General features: G+C 38.9%; 2 protein-coding genes across 2 annotated transcripts in view; both read left to right on the top strand.

Annotated features, from left to right (window-relative positions):
- Window positions 1–21,122, top strand: part of LOC145444643 (uncharacterized) — a 165,903-nt gene that overhangs the window by 131,270 nt on the left and 13,511 nt on the right. The gene's annotated exons all lie outside the window — the stretch shown is intronic.
- Window positions 20,276–21,122, top strand: part of LOC145433311 (uncharacterized) — a 247,864-nt gene continuing 247,017 nt past the window's right edge. The window contains exon 1 of the mRNA XM_080310736.1: window positions 20,276–20,712. Within this exon, the coding sequence (XP_080166862.1) occupies window positions 20,541–20,712 (172 nt within the window). The 5' untranslated portion in view covers window positions 20,276–20,540. The remainder of the gene's footprint in view (window positions 20,713–21,122) is intronic.

Raw genomic sequence — 21,122 nt, 5'->3', positions numbered from 1 at the left:
CCGTGCTCCTTGACAACCGTAGCGTCGTATTTAACAACAATTCAAGTCTAGTTCAGATTGTGTAGTAATAAATGCGTTTATGTGCGTACATAGTATGCTATGTAAGATGTCATTGTGACGTAATATAAACGTGTTTTGTATGCTCGGTAATTATGGCTCACGTAATTGGAAATGTAAAATGTTATTTACCTAATTTCCTATGGGTTAGGATTGAGGATAGAGTGCAGTATGTCGTTGAAAAAGTATTATAATATATGCACGTGTTGGATTTGCGTATATAGTATATAATTAAAGAAATAATATTATTTTTATCGAGGGACGTAGGAATTAGGATGAGGAGTAAAAACAAAACCGTGCTTTGTCAGATAAGACGTTATATAATATCCAGTGGTCTGGTTAGTTAGCCAGACGACGTAACGATGCAGCATCGTGATCTGAAATCGTATTGTAGATTGCCAACCCACGGATAGATGCGCAAGATGTGAGTCACGGATGAATGTACCGACAACGTACTGCAGAGCCGGCTAAAAGCAGCAAACTTTGTAGTCCTAAAGCTGGCGATCCATGCGTCCGAATTTGATGCATCTGGTCTTTATCGTAAGCTATTGATGTACTAATTCCGAAAATACAATATAAAATCTCGTCAGGGCAATGTAACTGCTCCAAAATAGCCGTTTAAGGTCGACTGCTCTGAAAAGTGAGAGCGCTGCAGCAGCATGACCACAACAATTACCAATTACGCCCAGCGATTGTTCAGAACAATGCCGATTCCCAGACTTTCACGACTATTTTGGGATGGTACCATTGCCTGGAAATATACTTTTATTGCGGAATCAGTGCGACGCTAGCTTTCGATTAGGACCATACATATTAAATTTCGACGCTTGGATCGCCAGCTGTGGGACTATCAATTCTGCTGCTTTTAGCCGGCTCAGCAGTTCGCTTCTCGGCGTATTCAATCGTGAGTCACGTGTTGCGAATCCATCCGTTGGTTAGTAATCTAAAAATTGTATACAATGGCAACCGAGGCCAGCATAGCGGTAAAAAAAAAAACTTCACCCGCAAGGGCGCAGTCAAGGGCTTCCGCGAATGGATCCACCAAATTCCTTGTCGACATTTAAAGAGAATGCATTATACGTCAATTATTTTATGTTGTGCTTGTCAGGTCTCAATAGCAATTTAATGTAATTGAAATTGTAATTGAGCAAATTTTTTGTCAAATTACAATTACAATTACAATTACACAAAATAAAAATGCTTCAATTACAATTACATTACAATTACATTGAAAAATGTAATTAATTACATTCAATTACAATTACAAATTACAATTGATCCAACTCTGGTATGCATTATACTTTCATCACATGGCACTCCCGTCGTATTGGTTTTCATGATCCCGGCAATTCAATCTTAATTCTAATAACAATACACAAACCTTGTGTTATATTAGATGACCCTTTAAAATGACGCTTCGACAGATATGATACCTTGTTTTCCTGGATCGCATATCACGTAGGTCGCTTTTTCTTCCCTTTAAAAAAATGAACTAAAATATTCAGAAATGAGCCGCCGATAGCCTTGGAGTCGCGACCCTAGTTTGGGGACCCCTGGTATTAATTCATCTAATCAATCTTATCGTGGCAATTTATTTGTGACGTGTCAAAGAGAGAGATATGGTATTATTTTTGCCCGCACCAGCAAGAAGCTTTGACGACGGAGATGCAACCTCCTTTATAGCTAGGTCATCTAGTCTACAGCCCTGTTTTTCTCCTCCATGCTATCCGTATTTATTGAGCGCCTAGCACGATAGCCACGGATACCAGTTTTCGAGTCTTTGGCCTGACATGGTCGGGGATCGAACCCACGACCTGCCGATCAACAAGCCGGACGCATCACCGTTCGCAGACGTGCAATGTGCTTCTCATTTGCAATATCATGCACAGGATTGCCAGCAACTAATTTTATATTGCATTCCGCATTACCTGTCGTGCTAATACAACATCATCACAAAGATCAATGCCTTATCATCGTTCTGGCACACAGATGTTGGTTGAACGTTTCTTTTTGTCCGTATTCTCCTGGAAGCAAGATAAGTTTATGGTACGTAATGCAAACCAGAATTACTCTGGTAAGTCAACTTTGAAATTTGTAAGGGACTGCGAGCTTGCGGGGTAAGTTCCCCGACTCGGAATAGCATTCAGCAACCAAGGAATATTAAATGAAGATAATCGATGCGTTGACAGTGCGTACAATGTGCAACGTTAAGACCAATGCACCCCAACGTACCTTGCACAGTCAACTGAAACAAAAAAACCATATATCAGTCGACGCTAAACATTTATTATGTGTACGGAGCTCATTTTACGATTCAAAAGTTGTAGCCGCATCATTTGTTCAATAATCGCTTAACTCATCATCAACTGAACGAATCAGATTGATTTACAGATGAAGTTCGATGAATGTTCGTATCATATAATCAAATATATTATTTATATTATTACGCAGTTAGATAAGTTCGAATGACAAAATTCTAGTTATATGGCTTTGCGTACGGATGTCGTATTCGGAACATAAGACGGAATACACATGCTATTACGTAGGCTACCGTGCACATATAATTGTAATTTCACAATAAGAGAGATTTAAAATGCTGAGTGTATAATTGTGGACTCGACCCTCGGCTCGATGACTTGGACTCGGACTTGTCTAGGAAGGTGAATTGAAAATGATTCGATTTGACTCGAGTCAAAACCAGTGTTGAGATGACTCGAGTCATGACTTGACTGTAGTCAGACTCGAGTTAACTTTTTCGTATATAGGATGTGACCTCCCGTCTGTTATATGATCAAAAGATATTTTATTAACCCAAACGTAGTAGACTAAAAAAATAATTCGCGGGACGTGCACACAAATTTTGATGTGTTCCTTTCTCTGTGGTGCCCCGGATGTCATTTGTATTGTGGAACTCAGATTGGAAGGACCGCACTATTCGTCACACCCACCCATCGCGGCTATTGACAATGGACACATACCCAAAGTTTCAGTCAAGGTGTTTCTTTGTTAGCAAACTTCACGGAGTCGCATATATTTTTCTTGAGGGGGTGAGAGGAATCTATTTCAAAATCATGCTATCTTCAGACATTAAATCACGAAGTTTGAAAAAGGTTTTTTTCAAGGTAATTAAATCTCTTCAAAATACTCCATAATTTACATTGATTTGCGAAATACTGAGCTCTCTTCTAACGCAATCCCCACCCTATAGGGGAGTTTGGGGTGCGGAAGTTACTGACCTGGCAAGAAATCAATTCGCTGGATGCGATAAGTCTTGCCCTATATAATTGGGCAATGGCACATTATGAAGTAGCAAGCAAATGAAGTCTCATATTTGAATAAATTAATTATCTCATTAGGCCTTTTCGCAATTCTTATATTGTCTTCCAATATATCTTGTAAGATTAGTTCTGAGAAGCAAAATGAATGTGATCATGATTACTTTTCCAATGTAATCGTATTCGACTACTTCCTGATTTTGCTGTAATCGTAAACGTTATCGTAATCCCGTGATTCAGAAGTAATCTTAGTCGCAATCGATTACATTCATGAAGTAATCACCCCATATCAATGCATTATCATGCCATTAAATGGAAGAGATGGTCCAACTGAGCCTGGACAATTGACATATTAGCCTGTGAGTTATGAATATTGCTATACGCCTCCTGGACAATCTGGTCTGGAGGAAACAGTTGTATCTAGAATGTTAAATCCGCTTTCCTAACTATTCACTGGTGTTATGATCTATTATGAACGGCAATTACTAATATTACTGGTACATTTGACTGAGAGGTCATTTGGCATTCAGATGGTAGGCCTACGCCGTGAAGTTAAACTAATTAGTGGTAGGCGGTCGGGAAAAGTTTAAGAAACACTGGCATAGATGCCCCTGAACCTAATGTAATCCATGGCAATACCGTCTCCGATACTTTCCCGCTTACGTACATAATTTACCCATTCCATGATCCACCGTCGGCTATTTGTAATACACGAAAAATTTTACATCACGATGTTAATGTGGGTAGGCTAATAGCTAGCGACCAAGTGCTCATATAGTCGTAGCTGCAATTGGTAATACAGTGACAGGTAAATATTGGTCAACATTTTGAATTGTCAATGTAATTGAAATTGTAACTTGGCAAAATTTTCATTAAAGGATAATTACAATTACAGACAATGATGTTTTCTTTCTGTCAATTTCATTGATTGGTTGAATGAGCATTATCCGCTGACTACCTACATGTAGCGGATTTCGCTCTATGTGTCATGGGATTGCTGACCAAGCTCACAGCACAGAGGTAATAAAATATTCACAAGCGAAAAGTTGAATATTTTAAGCAAACTTTTGTAACAAAGATGATGAAATTTTTGAGATTGGCAAGTGCATGCTAGTGTAGTTGTCAATGTAATTGAAATTGTAACTGGGCAAAATTTTCGTTAAATGACAATTACAATTACAATTACTCAAAATAGAAATGCTTCAATTACAATTACAATCAAATTATATGAAAAAAATGTAAAAAAATAAATTCACCTCAATTACAAATTACAATTGCTCCAACTCCGCTACCTATATTCCTTCATTAACAAATTTCTAAGTAGCACACACCCTAGTGACTAGGATTTGTTTTTTTTCATGATACAATACATATCAAATCAAGATGGGTCCCGTACGCCTGCTAGAATTTTTTACGTCGGACAATGATGTTTTCGTTCTGTCAATTTCATTGATTGGTTGAATGAGCATCATCCGCTGACTACCTACATGTTGCGGATTTCGCTCTATGTGTCATGGGATTGCTGACCAAGCTCACAGCACAGAGGTAATAAAATATTCACAAGCGAAAAGTTGAATATTTCAAGCAAACTTTTGTAACAAAGATGATGAAATTTTGGAGATTGGCAAGTGCATGCTAGTGTAGTGTAGATTCTTGTTATGCTGCCAGTGCCATAGTCATGCATAAATTGGCCGTAATTTGAAATGCAAATAATTTCAACCAAAGATGTTATAATGATGCTAAAAAGTGTAATATATTCAGAAGTTTCACAGTGCAGAACCTACCAAGGTTCGTTTGTGAACGAGAACCTCTAAATTTCAGAGGTTCACACACAAATCGCGAACGTGAACTTCACGTTCACACCATCGCTATTAGCTATATATATCAATCTAATTCAATGACATGCAGTTTGGTATTTGATATCTGATTCGTCCAAACGCTATCGCTAACAATGTTTACTTTAGTTGAGCACCGTCTTGCTCATAATGTGTACGGCACACGGCAATCGGCAATAAAAAGCTTTAGATGTCGCATTTACGGCAATCCAGCGATATCAGTTTATGGGGTAATTTAGGACTGAGGCAATCAGAATTAAACAAACATCCAGTGGCACGTTCCGACTTTTGGTGGTAGTAAACAGGAACGTTGACCGATTGAATACGGTGTATTGAATAAACTGGAATATGTTAGGCTGACTTTCGTGAGAGTTAATTGGAAAAAAACATTACTATAATAGCTGGATATTAACATATGTAACGATGGAATTTCCGACTCATTGTTGAAAAGAACTGCCTTAATGCATCGGCTCGAGGTAATTAAAGGTGCGTAAACTCCTAATAGACAGGATAACATAATGATAGCGCGACCAGGTGCTTGGCCGCTATATCGTGTCTCAATCCCCGACCGTGTCAGACATGAGAACTGATTAGTAGAACTGATATGCGTAGGTTGGCGCTTGACATTCAACATTCAGGGATGGCACAGTGAATCGGTGCAAAATTTACCAAGTATTCAAACTCGATTACTTTACCTTTAATGTCCAGCAGCATCATATGCACATCATGCACTCATGGTTTGATACATATATATGAATCATAGCCAAGCTGCTCTGTGAATCGGCAACTAACAAAATCTGGAATAAGTGGTATACAGACAGTGGGTATCAATATGTTTATCTGCGAGTACAATCATTTTTTAAGGAGAATTTTAGGCTCACTTTCTTTTATATGGCAATGCTTCAATCATGTAGCCTAGCAATGAATATTGCGCAATTGTGTACTCAACATTTAAATCCGCTGCGATAGCAAACACAATGTTAACATGGACTGTCGGATAGCCACAATAAAAAATTCTTGCTGGCGAGAAATCGCAATGGAGATCGCGTCGAGCAAGTGCAAGTGAAGATATCGTGCCAGCAAGTTCGCAACTGGTTAAGCAACAGAGACTCGCAGACGCGAGTAGTATAGTAGATCGGTCGTGAGCGGCTAATTTTTGCATGGGGCTCTTATGGGCGGGGTGGCATATCGCCTGGAAAACCCGGGGTGGCATATCGCGCTTTTAGACCCCCCTCTCGGTCGCACATCGCCATTGGTTCTTATGGGTGGGGTGGCATGTCGCACTTTCCGGTATAGGCATCTCTCACACATCGCATGGAAAACTCGTGGTGGCATATCGCACTTTTAGATATAGACATCTCTCGCACATCGCATGGAAAACTCGTGGTGGCATGTCGCACTTTTAGATATAGACATCTCTCGCACATCGCATGGAAACTCGGGGTGGTATGTCGTACTTTCGAGTATAGGCATCTCTCGACCGGTGTTGAATATGTATCAAGTGAATAGTCATGTGAATGAATCTTTGTTAATGTGTATATCGTGAAAACTCGCGGTCGTGACTCGCCTTTTTTGCTATAGGCTGTGGCGGTGATTCGCCTGTCGTGTATTCTTACGGGATCTGTGATGACTCGCCATGTGTTCTTATGGGTGCGGTCGTGATTCGTACTTTCAGGCATCTCTCGCGCGGTGTTGAATATGTACGAGTCACCAACAATAACCGCGCGGACGGAAACGTGACTTGTTGTGAGGATTAAGCAGTGCGACCTATATTTCGAACGACCTGCGTGCTGAATTATTTCTCGTCCAGCCGCTACTATCGATTATTACACTATTCCTGAATCGTAATGAAAACTCGTGGTCGTGATTCGTACTTTCCCGTGATTCGTAATGGATTCTTATGGACGCTGTCGTGATTCGTACTTTCGGGTATAGGCATCTCTCGCATGTCGTATTGGAAACTCGTGTTGGCATGCGGCTCTTATTTCTTACGGCGGGGGTCGCATGCGGCTATTGCGTCTTATGGATGCGGTCGTGATTCGTACTTTCGGTATAGACTGCGGGCGGTATGTCGTACTTTCAGCAAAAAAGGTGTGAAATAGTTTGCAAAACCCCGCAATCGCTGACAAGGAATCACTTCCAAGGTAATATTTTGGTAATTAGTTTACCGCAGAGCCGGCGTAGACGGCGTTTCGAACATCAACAATAACCGCGTTCACAAACTAACACTTCAAAAATGTGTGAAATAGTTTGCAAAACCCCGCGATCGCTGACAAGATAATATCTCGGACATAACCATCTTTCGCGACTTGGTGTTACAGACATATCGATCGCTCACGCGGTGAAATATTCGTAAGCATCACTCGCAGATTTATATTTTGGTAATTATTTTGTCACAGAGCCGACGTAGACGGCGACTTCAACACCAACAATAACCGTGCACACAAACTAACACTTCAAAAAAGGTGTGAAATATTTGTAAAATGCTACGATCACTCACAAGATAATGTCCCAGACATAGCCATCATTCGTGACTTGATGTTACATACATACCAATCGCTCACAAGGTAATATTTTGATAGTTTGGCACGGAACTTGATTTCACTCGTAAGATTTAACAAGTAACGAATAACAGACCGCCAGTGTCGGTAACTTGAATAGCGACAAATTGTCACTTATTTCCGCTCTAACCCTAATCCTCTGTGAAGTGAACGCTTATTCAAAAGGGTGTGATATAATTTTAAAATCCGACGACCACTCACCGGATAATGCTAGCAATCCCTCATGCCCGCTCACAAGGTAATATTTCGGTAATTAGTTTGTCCCAGAACCGTCGCAGGCGGTGATTCGAAAACCAACAATTTGTCACTTGACCGCGATCGCTATATGTTTCACACCTCGCGAATAGTGGCTGACTTTAGTTGCGTGATAAGATCCATGAAAATATTCAATCAATGTGTTAGTTTGTCAACTTGAAATGTAACTCACTACACAAATCAAGTCGATTCGTATCTGAATGTTTTAAATCGGTACAACTCTAATCCTTTGACAAATCCCTTAACGCGTTTTTGCTGAATCGAACGTAACCCGAATATTACTGACGCCGACTTTCAGCCACATCGAATTATTCGCACATTCCGCGCCACTGTTTTCACACTTATAGAATCAATACCAACTATAACTCTACAAGAATCAAGAATCACAAGTATGTGCATTACACAGTTATTGTCTTTATTGACTTGGAATCAAACTCTTAACAAAAACACACATCTTATCACTCGTCAACTCTAGCATTACCAAAAAATTCCAGTATTGTTGATTGAAAATCCTTGAGTCATTATTATCAAAAATGTTATAGTACCGCATCGGAATCCATTCGCGGGATGTACTAAAGATAAATCCAGATAATCCAAAATGAAATATTTGGACTTTGACAAACATGACTACCAACTTTGATCCAGTCACATTTCAAGATCATACTTTGAAACAACCCTTGAAACTTACAACTCTATTCACGACTGAGTTTTCCGTTTATCAAATAGAGTTTCAGTAAATACTATCGCGATATTTTAATGTGTTACTACACACAATAGAATCAATCAATGAAATAGCACCTGTTGTAAATATTTCTAACTTGACAACCACTTGTGCATACCGCGATCGACTTGTGACGCGATGAGTTAAATCGTAAATCGGAATATTTCAATCTATTTGTCGAAACCTTGAACAAACTATCAGGTTATTTTTTGTTGATGTTGTAATCGAGTGAACGGAAATAGTATTACGTCTCAACATTTTAACATCTTCCCATACACAAAAGAGTAAAATACAAAAAACCTTGTCAAGTCAATCCGTTTGTAACTTACCCAACCAAAACAAAAAGTATCCTTACGAAAAGTAGACAAGACTACGCAAGTAATCACTACAACCAACAAACATATCAAGTTCGGTTTTAGGCATATACCACCAACTCGTCTTATTGGAATGTCAGCAACTCTTTACGGTCATAGTTACAACCACATAAACTAATTTACCCTGCCCACACGTCATGATCATTCCTGAAATCAACACAAACTCGACCACTGACTTGAGTTAACCACAAAAACGACATCAAGTTTTTAATCCACTTATAGCTGACAGATTATTCGAATACATCGATGGAGAATATTATTGAACTCGTCGGTATTGTTACTTCAACAAATTACACCGACTGCGAAAGTTAATATCGAATGGTAAGACTTGATCACATATTTGTTGAACACAGACATGACAAAGAACATGATCGGGATTTTATAAACTAGTCATATTACTTTTCGCATCTATCAATATCAGAATACAAGACATCAAACTTTTTGTTAAATGTAACATAACACTTTTGGAATCGGATTCGTTATAGTCGTACAAATTGTATTAAACCCAACATCAAAACAAAAGGACTTTTTTAGTTCATTGAAATCAAATCATTCGTCTTCGACTTGTGCTTTTTTAGATTGCCCGCGACAATTCGTTTCGAGTGAGTTGTAACCAAAGTCAAGATATCTTTGTGTCCACAGATATGGAAGATGAATATAGCTAACACAATCACGAATCGACGTTTCAGAGTATTTCACGGATGTAATAAACTTGTTAGTGTCACCTATCTAAAAGTACGCATGCGTTCGATTTCCATACCGACTGTTCCGATGTTTAGGATTCACTTACAATAACCACGGGTGAGGATTTAACATCAACGTCGTTACTGGTGGTATTCACAACAGAGAATCGAAACATTACACAGTGTGAAAATATATCTTTGATATCAAAGCATTATCCCAAGTATACGATTAATAGTCAACTCCGTTCACACTTTCTATAGAACGTGCTAAATGTAAAATATCACGAGGTTGCACTCTAAGACTTTGATCATTACAAAAGTAAATTGGAATATGTTTGCTGGATGCATTCAATTCAGCTAGAAATGTCTAGTGCACAACAATCGTAATATCAAGGAAGTACTTGCTATCACTAAACGTGTTTTGTATCGTTGTTCATTTGTAGTATTGATTGAAATTGTTTTTGAACACGCAAATAATAATTCCCGACATGAAACCAAGTCGCTGAAAGTCGTTACCATAACAAAGAAACAATTTGTACGATGTTTGGCAAATGTACCCTATAGTTAGGTGTACTAGAATTATTTGTGTAACACATACACCGACAATGCAATCGAAATTTTTTCCGTTGTCATTCGCTAAAGTAAATGTCATCACAATACTCTGTCACTAAAAGACGTTACTCGGACGTGCTTGAATTCTAGGCATAGTTCTGATTTACCCAACACAAGACCCAAGGACAACCCTAGTTTCAGTCGAACACAGATATCCAAAATATCGCACACTTCGCTATTCCTAAAGCGCAAACACCCGATACAAAATATTACTTGTTGTGTTGTTGCGGCATCATCTTCACAATATCACCCTCGATACAAATGATGTTTATGTGTAACATGCTATTGATTTGAATCACACCCACCTGACGGAAGAGGATTTACTCAATCTTTACAAAATGGATATTGACCAACATCACATCGCCGGATTGTATCTGTTTTGCTGGATACGAGTTATGTTAGTTTAACAGTAAACAAATTTCACCCTCTTGTATTATGAACTCAATGCGTTAGCAGTCATTCAATATTTTGTTTGTGTCAACTAGTTACTTGGTATGTTACTCCACAACTCTTACAAAAGTACGACGGATATTAACATCACACTAAGTAATTAACTTTACTCCGCTTTCACAACAAAACAGCTAGTAGATATTATCATTCAAAATATTCCTAACCCTTTACACATCAGTAACAAATCATACAACGAATATGTTTTGTGGGTCGAGTTGTTGTTCAGTGTCAAGTCTACCTGTTGAAACGTACATTAAAACAACACAGTCACAATCAAATTAAAACCGCGAATCTATTTTCATTTCCTCGCAAACTGTCACATACAGAAAAATAAATTTAATTTCCCAAAACATACTTGTAACCAATCGCTTTCATTAAACACACAACACTATAATAGTATTTACTTTCTACAACATAGACATTCCGGTGTAGTCAAGAAATCAAAATCATCGACTTCTGTTTACGGTGTTAGTGTGTGCATGTCATACATGTGGGCCCGTATTAAAATGGACACGACACGACTGACTGTAAGGAGATAGAAGTCTATCGCATAGATTTACATGTGGTCTTCGCTACGGTTTCAAAAAACGAATCATCTCTTTTGCATTGATCTAGACCGAGCAAGTTAGTTAATGGCCATGATTGTGTTTGTCATATGCGAATGATAGGGTTACTGTCAAATCTACATACAACAATCTTCTGACGATCATAATAGCAATTTTATTTTCCGCCCCTTCATAATTGTAAAACTCGGTAACTACGTTTAACAAGACCAATCACACTACCAGCGTTGAACACAAGATACCTACCCAAGTAAAATTATCATTTTCACCTAGAGGTCCACCATCACCTAACTAAAATACCATTGTCCTTTGGAGATTTATCGTTTACCCAGTGTAACAATCCCCTTTTCACTTGGAAATCTATTTTTGCCCTGGATAACAAACCTCTTTTCACTTGGAAATCTATTTCCGTCACTGTTCGTTGTAATCTATTTCAAACTATCGTCAATACAACAAATACCAAATTGTCAGGTGTGTTTGTCAGATTTCAAAATGAAAATGGTTTTGTTACTCTAGGAAAAGCTAGATGACCAAGAGAAAATGTATTGTTACACTAGGTAAACGCCGGATCTCCAAAGGAAAATGATATTTTTACTAAGGTAAACGACGACCCGCCAAGTGAGAATGGTTTGTTGCTCAGGGAAAAAATATATTTCCAAGTGAAAAAGGTTTGTTACCAAGAGAAAAAATATATTTCCAAGTGAAAAAGGTTTGTTACCAAGAGAAAAAATAGATTTCCAAGTGGAAAAGGTTTGTTACCAAGAGAAAAAATAGATTTCCAAGTGAAAAAGTTTTGTTACCAAGAGAAAAAATATATTTCCAAGTGAAAAAGGATTGTTACCAAGAGAAAAAATAGATTTCCAAGTGAAAAAGTTTTGTTACCAAGAGAAAAAATATATTTCCAAGTGAAAAAGGATTGTTATCCAGGACAAAAATAGATTTCCAAGTGAAAAGAGGTTTGTTATCCAGGGCAAAAATAGATTTCCAAGTGAAAAGGGGATTGTTACACTGGGTAAACGATAAATCTCCAAAGGACAATGGTATTTTAGTTAGGTGATGGTGGACCTCTAGGTGAAAATGATAATTTTACTTGGGTAGGTATCTTGTGTTCAACGCTGGTAGTGTGATTGGTCTTGTTAAACGTAGTTACCGAGTTTTACAATTATGAAGGGGCGGAAAATAAAATTGCTATTATGATCGTCAGAAGATTGTTGTATGTAGATTTGACAGTAACCCTATCATTCGCATATGACAAACACAATCATGGCCATTAACTAACTTGCTCGGTCTAGATCAATGCAAAAGAGATGATTCGTTTTTTGAAACCGTAGCGAAGACCACATGTAAATCTATGCGATAGACTTCTATCTCCTTACAGTCAGTCGTGTCGTGTCCATTTTAATACGGGCCCACATGTATGACATGCACACACTAACACCGTAAACAGAAGTCGATGATTTTGATTTCTTGACTACACCGGAATGTCTATGTTGTAGAAAGTAAATACTATTATAGTGTTGTGTGTTTAATGAAAGCGATTGGTTACAAGTATGTTTTGGGAAATTAAATTTATTTTTCTGTATGTGACAGTTTGCGAGGAAATGAAAATAGATTCGCGGTTTTAATTTGATTGTGACTGTGTTGTTTTAATGTACGTTTCAACAGGTAGACTTGACACTGAACAACAACTCGACCCACAAAACATATTCGTTGTATGATTTGTTACTGATGTGTAAAGGGTTAGGAATATTTTGAATGATAATATCTACTAGCTGTTTTGTTGTGAAAGCGGAGTAAAGTTAATTACTTAGTGTGATGTTAATATCCGTCGTACTTTTGTAAGAGTTGTGGAGTAACATACCAAGTAACTAGTTGACACAAACAAAATATTGAATGACTGCTAACGCATTGAGTTCATAATACAAGAGGGTGAAATTTGTTTACTGTTAAACTAACATAACTCGTATCCAGCAAAACAGATACAATCCGGCGATGTGATGTTGGTCAATATCCATTTTGTAAAGATTGAGTAAATCCTCTTCCGTCAGGTGGGTGTGATTCAAATCAATAGCATGTTACACATAAACATCATTTGTATCGAGGGTGATATTGTGAAGATGATGCCGCAACAACACAACAAGTAATATTTTGTATCGGGTGTTTGCGCTTTAGGAATAGCGAAGTGTGCGATATTTTGGATATCTGTGTTCGACTGAAACTAGGGTTGTCCTTGGGTCTTGTGTTGGGTAAATCAGAACTATGCCTAGAATTCAAGCACGTCCGAGTAACGTCTTTTAGTGACAGAGTATTGTGATGACATTTACTTTAGCGAATGACAACGGAAAAAATTTCGATTGCATTGTCGGTGTATGTGTTACACAAATAATTCTAGTACACCTAACTATAGGGTACATTTGCCAAACATCGTACAAATTGTTTCTTTGTTATGGTAACGACTTTCAGCGACTTGGTTTCATGTCGGGAATTATTATTTGCGTGTTCAAAAACAATTTCAATCAATACTACAAATGAACAACGATACAAAACACGTTTAGTGATAGCAAGTACTTCCTTGATATTACGATTGTTGTGCACTAGACATTTCTAGCTGAATTGAATGCATCCAGCAAACATATTCCAATTTACTTTTGTAATGATCAAAGTCTTAGAGTGCAACCTCGTGATATTTTACATTTAGCACGTTCTATAGAAAGTGTGAACGGAGTTGACTATTAATCGTATACTTGGGATAATGCTTTGATATCAAAGATATATTTTCACACTGTGTAATGTTTCGATTCTCTGTTGTGAATACCACCAGTAACGACGTTGATGTTAAATCCTCACCCGTGGTTATTGTAAGTGAATCCTAAACATCGGAACAGTCGGTATGGAAATCGAACGCATGCGTACTTTTAGATAGGTGACACTAACAAGTTTATTACATCCGTGAAATACTCTGAAACGTCGATTCGTGATTGTGTTAGCTATATTCATCTTCCATATCTGTGGACACAAAGATATCTTGACTTTGGTTACAACTCACTCGAAACGAATTGTCGCGGGCAATCTAAAAAAGCACAAGTCGAAGACGAATGATTTGATTTCAATGAACTAAAAAAGTCCTTTTGTTTTGATGTTGGGTTTAATACAATTTGTACGACTATAACGAATCCGATTCCAAAAGTGTTATGTTACATTTAACAAAAAGTTTGATGTCTTGTATTCTGATATTGATAGATGCCAAAAGTAATATGACTAGTTTATAAAATCCCGATCATGTTCTTTGTCATGTCTGTGTTCAACAAATATGTGATCAAGTCTTACCATTCGATATTAACTTTCGCAGTCGGTGTAATTTGTTGAAGTGACAATACCGACGAGTTCAATAATATTCTCCATCGATGCATTCGAATAATCCGTCAGCTGCAAGCGGATTTAAAACTTGATGCTGTTTCGCGGTTAACTCAAGTCAGTAGTCGTGTTTGTGTTGATTTCAGGAATGATCATGACGAGTTGCCTGGGTAGATTAGTTAATGTGGTTGTAACTACGACCGTACAGAGTTGCTGACACCCCAATATCTTTTACGCTGTAATATACGGATTTAATTGCGATAAATTAATTCTCAGTTATTGTTCAGACATTCAAATCTCGTATACTCAAAATATAATATGTCCAAGTCAAATCGTATATGCACCGATTAGTAAATACTTTGTCTTCAGAATAGTAACAACCTTTACAATCGAATAAAAAAGACCGATCATACGAATGCAACCAGGATGAATTAATTCAAATTTGTGAGTTGTAGTGATATAATCAAGTAAGTGAAACTAGATTTTTAACAATTGTTAATGTTGTGAATAATTCTTTTGAGTATGGTAAGATGTTAAAATATCTCTTTGACAAACGGAAAGCGGGGTCGTGAATAGAGTTGTAATGTTACATTACTTGTTTCAAAGTATAATCTTGAAATGTGGCTGGATCAAAGTTGGTAGTCATGTTTGTCAATCCTATTTCAATTCACACTATGGCAAAGTCCAAATATTGAATTTTGGATTATCTGGATTTAACTTTAGTACACCCCGCGAATGGATTCCGACGCCGCACTATAGCATTTTTGATGATAAGGACTCGATGATTTTCATGATAGAGTTGACGAGTGATAAGATGTGTGTTTTTGTTAAGAGTTTGATTTCGTGTTGATAAAGACAATAACTGTATAATGCACATACTTGTGATTCTTGATTCTTGTAGAGTTATAGTTGGTATTGATTCTATAAGTGCGAAAACAGCGGCGTGGAATGTGCGAATAATTCGATGCGGCTGAAAGTCGGCGTCAGTAATATTCAGGTTACGGTCGAATCAAAAGATTTCTCAAATTAATTAGAATTGTACCGAATTAACACATTCAGATACGAATCAACTTGAGTTGTGTAGTAAGTTTCATTTCAAGTTGACAAATTGACACATTGATTGAATATTTTCATGGATCTTATCACGCAACTAAAGTCAGCCACTATTCGGGAGGCGTGAAACATATAGCGATCGCGGGCAAGTGACAAATTGGTGGTTTTCGAATCACCGTCTGCGACGGTTCTGGGACAAACTAATTACCGAAATATTACCTTGTGAGCGGGTATGAGGGATTGCTATGTCTGAGGCAATATCCGGTGAGTGGTCGTTGGATTTTAAAATGATATCACACCCTTTTGAATAATCGTTCACTTCACAAAGGATTAGGGTTAGAGCGGAAATAAGTGACAATTTGTCGCTATTCAAGTTACCGACACTGGCGGTCTGTTATTCGTTACTTATTAAATCTTACGAGTGAAATCAAGTTCTGCGACAAACTGATTACTAAAATTTCACCGCGTGAGCGAGCCAACACGAGTTTCCAATACGACATGCGAGAGATACCTATACTTGAAAGTACGACGTGCGAGCGCACCCATAAGAACACATGGCGAATCACCACAGATCCCGTAAGAATACACGACAGGCGAATCACCGCCACCGCCTATAGCAAAAAAGGCGAGTCACGATTGCACCCATAAGAACACATGGTGAATCAGTAGAGATCTTGTAAGAATACACGACGATATACACATTAACAAAGGTTCATTTACATGACTATTTACTTGATACATATTCAACACGAAGTACGACATGCCAACAACGAAGCCGCTTGCGACCGCAGTCTATACTGAAAAGGGTTACCGTTCGACCACAAGACACAATAGCCGCTTGCCGCCCCCGCCATAAGACATAAAAGCCGCATGCCACCACGAGTTTCCCAGCCGCTTGCGACCCCGCCCATAGGAAATAAGAGCCGCTTGCCACCGCACCCATAAGAACCAATAGCCGCATGCGACCGCACCCATAAGAACACATGGCGAGTCACCACATATCGCGTAAGAATACATGACAGACACATCATCGTCGTTAGCATGTCGCCGCACGTATACCTAAAAACATTAGCATGCCACCACGAGTTTTCACGTTAGCATGCCGCCGCCGCCTATACCCGAAAAGGTAACCATGTCGCCGCACCCATAAGACACAGTGGCACCATGCGACCGCAGCCTATAGTTATAAGGGTCACCATGCCACCACGAGTTTCACGGCACCATGCCGCCGCAGCCTATACCCGAAAAGGTAACCATGTCGCCGCACCCATAAGACACAGTGGCACCATGCGACCGCAGCCTATAGTTATAAGGGTCACCATGCCACCACGAGTTTCACGGCACCATGCCGCCGCAGCCTATACCCGAAAAGGTAACCATGCCACCGCAGCCATAAGACACAATGGCACCATGCCACCCCCGCCATAAGACATAAGGGTCACCATGCCACCCCCGGTTTCTCGGCACCATGCCACCCCGCCCATAAGAACCCCTGCCAGGTCACGACCGATCCTATACACTACTCCCGTAGACAGTTATTTTGCGGCCCGCGACATCTTTCATTAGGAACGCAATTACTACTGCGGTACATTATTGTTATGGAAGGCCGATGTGTCATATTTGTCTAAGAACAGTTGTTGTAACGAGGCGTATAAGTTTAAGGCCCTAAGGTGCAGCTGGAATCACAAAATTTTCCAAATTTTTTTTACTGCAGAATCTTAAATTATGAGAGAGAGAGAGAGAGAGAGAGTTCTTTTCAAAAATGTATTGCTCTTGTCTGATTTCGAAAGGAAGGAAAGGAAGGAAAGGACGTAGTTTATTTTTGTCCTTGATGTTTTTTGCGGCATATACACCGACTCATGATACACATACACGCGATCTGCGCATATGCATACCATGAGTACATGATGTGCATATGCCGCTGGACAAGGAAGTGCAGATATAGTCTTTACAGCTTTCTAAGTCATGCACCACCCCTCCATGCTATCCCAGTAATGCATGAGCGCCAAGCAGGGAAGCCATGGATACCAGTGTTACTAATCAGGTCTTTGGTCTGACCCCGGCCGGGAATCGAACCCACGACCTACCGATCAAGAAGCAGGACGCTTAACCATCACGCTAAGTATGTTAAAATACGATTTGAAATATCCCATTTTCTGAGAAAGTCACCCCCCATACGCTTTCGTTCATTCAAACTCGCTCAAAATTGTCTATAAGCACTCTGCAATGCTGATTTTATACAATAAATAGAAGAGCCATATGTCTGAACGATGAAGCGTGAGTATCAAAACATTCAGATGGCCAGCAGCCTAGCTGCCGATCGTTAACCTGGGAAGAGCTGAAAGCTGTTGATATTATGAGCGTTGTTTATCATATTGTATATTTTTCAAGATGCATTGGTATATTGTTGATAGCTTAATTGACGATTAGGACAAATTCATACACTACTAACTCATTTGGCATAGGAACTGAACTGAATAATCGAAGAAATCCTTTGAAAAAGATTGGAGCTTTCAACATCTGATAATGGTGGTTTGGATTCGGCGGAATCGTTTTTTCTCGCAATTTCTACATTTTTGATGCAGTTGTTCTAAATATTGTGAATTGCCTGACAGTGGCTCATCCAGCAAAGGATATTGGAACCGCACAGGCTATGCATAACGGTTATGCGACTCAAATTAGTGCCGGAGTGTTATGATGACATTGATGCTAAAAATTGTATGTTTAAAAGATCTCGGGGGGAAATATGAATGTAGTATCTTGACTCATACCAACTGAAATGGGTATTTTGACAATGTCGCAAGTTCTAAACTCAGTTTGTTACCCGAACATACCACCAACGCTCTATGCACGAGTGTGCCTATGAGGTACACCAATATCAACAAATATGAAACGTCTGTTTTCAGGAAACCGACATTCACATGCCAATACCTTCGCTGGAATTCATTCAGTCCTCGACGCAGAAAAATTAACCTCATAGGCACACTGAACAGCCCTACTGCATATGCCTGCAAATATGAATAGTAACCTTCTTCCAATAAGGCGTGGTAAAAGATAATCAAGAAATGCAGCAATGTAGCCCAAAACACTGTTTTAATCAATAAACAATTACCGTGATGTAAACTACTCAATGTTAACAGAGAGAATCCCCGTTGTGTTGAATGTTGAATGCTTACTGTCTCCTTTCTGATCGTCTACTTGACTCACCCGTGTTATTGTCGCTCACCATTGCATAGTCTTGCCTAATTCGCTAATCAAGCGGCGCATTTTACAGTGCAAGGTGTTGAACTACGTTGTGAAATATTCATTGAACACCAGCTTCTTAGTGGTATAAATTATCTGAATTAGTCTGATTGGTTTGAACGAGAACCTTCTGAATTGATCAACGTTGAGACAGACTGGCAAGGCAGTTACACTTGGATTGGTCGAATTATTCCAGCATTTATTTCAACTGTATGGCTTGACATTCAGGAGTGCTATTTAGAGAGAGAGAGAGAGTCTTTATTTTTTCATCAAACCAAAATACATAACACACGGCAGTGGTGGTATGGTACAGAAAATATGCATGCACAGTATTCGGTATTAGATAGGAATGATCGATAAGACCGTGAGGGTCATCTAGTCTGATCACACCAGCATCAAACAGGTACACTTGACTCTAAACAGTCTGGCTGTAAAAAAAGTTACAGTAGTTAAAAAAATAAAATAGAAGAAAAATTAAACGATGGTAGCAAATGATCAATGAAGCAATGTCTGGGCGAGGCAGGGCAACAGTGTTAGTGTAACGATAAGAGGTGATCAAGTAGGGCTTTTTTGAATCTATCATAAGGCAATTCACGGATATGTGGTGGTAATGCATTCCAAATGATAGGTCCCGAGTAGTCGATAGATCTCTTAGTTAGGTTGCTATTGGGTGGGGGTAAGTAGATATTTCCCTTTGACGAGGATCTCGTGTAATGGGAATGGACATTTTTAGCAGGTATGAAAAAGTCATCAAACACAGGAGGCAGACTATTGGAAAAATATTTGTGAACAACTTTTGATACTTCGAAGCGATATAGCTCATCAACTCGCAAAATTCGATGCTTACGGTAGTAAGGCGATAAATTGGTACGTAAAGGTACAGATGAGATCAGCCGTATCGCACGGTTTTGCAGGGTTCGAATTCTGCACAGAAATGTTTTGCATGCACTTCCCCATACTACGATTCCATATTGCAGGTGAGAGTGGAAAAGAGAAAAATATATGGTTCGTAGTATTGATCTGGAAACCAAAGATTGCAGACGGGTCATTATTCCCACACACCGAGCTAGTTTTGATATTGTGCATTCAACATGCTGTTTCCAAGACATTTTAGCATCAATAGAGTCATAGGAGGAATGACAGGTTGCCAGTCATGGATCATATGCCCGTTCAAATTGAAACAGTTTCAGATCTAGAACTGTTCACTGAGAATAATAGGTTTTGAAGTTCAGTTCCAGTATTTTATAAGTTCTTCCGTGGGTTTTAGGGCGGGATTATTAAATTTTACGGGAATATTAATCCTGAACTAGAAGCTTAGTTGTTACGGTTACTGATCGCTAGGTTGGAGTTGGACTCCTGGTAAATGACATGAACATATAAAAAATTGTTTGCTTCTTGGATACTTGATGTGATTTGTTCCTTAACGGTGATTGAATTTCACATGGATAATGGGACTGGTAAATTTGTGTCTGTTTGCAGTTGCTGACTTGAGTCTCCACATTTTATGCTTATGAAGTTCTTGGAAAAGCGTAACTACTGTTCTTGGATTTTAGGTATTTTCTCATACAGGAGCAATTTAATATTTACTGATAGTTGGCTTATCATGGCGAAAAGGCGTCGATGTGAAGATTCTGGTATCACTGATGGGCCTTCATCGTCGTCAGCCGTAGCTACCGGTAAGGTTATCCTTAATTACTGCTATTCGTGTGATCGATATTATTAAAATGAATTGGATATATATATACATTGGTTACCTTTACCAAAGTGTTTACGCTTATTGTGACCCATTTCCGGTTGCTTAAAATCGGTTCACATGTATGCGTTGGCTATGCTTGTTTATGCAGATATACCGTCATTTTCCAAGTATAGTACGCCCCCATGTATAATACGCACCCTTAAAATGGCATGCAAATTCTGGGAAAAAGCCTGTACCCATGTATAGTACGCACCCTGCATTCACAGTACATTAGGCTTACCATATTTTGGAAATGTAAAAAGAGGACACTTTTTCAGAAAATTGCTACTTGCAAAACCGGAGTAGAATTCTCAAAAATCGGTGAATTTTTCCCACGTTGTGTTCGGTTGA

This window comes from Botryllus schlosseri, chromosome 1, assembly GCF_051294905.1.
Source record: "Botryllus schlosseri isolate E-star chromosome 1, Bs_hap1, whole genome shotgun sequence".
In the NCBI taxonomy this organism is placed as follows: domain Eukaryota; kingdom Metazoa; phylum Chordata; class Ascidiacea; order Stolidobranchia; family Styelidae; genus Botryllus; species Botryllus schlosseri.
This window is presented reverse-complemented; position numbering and strand designations above follow the sequence as displayed.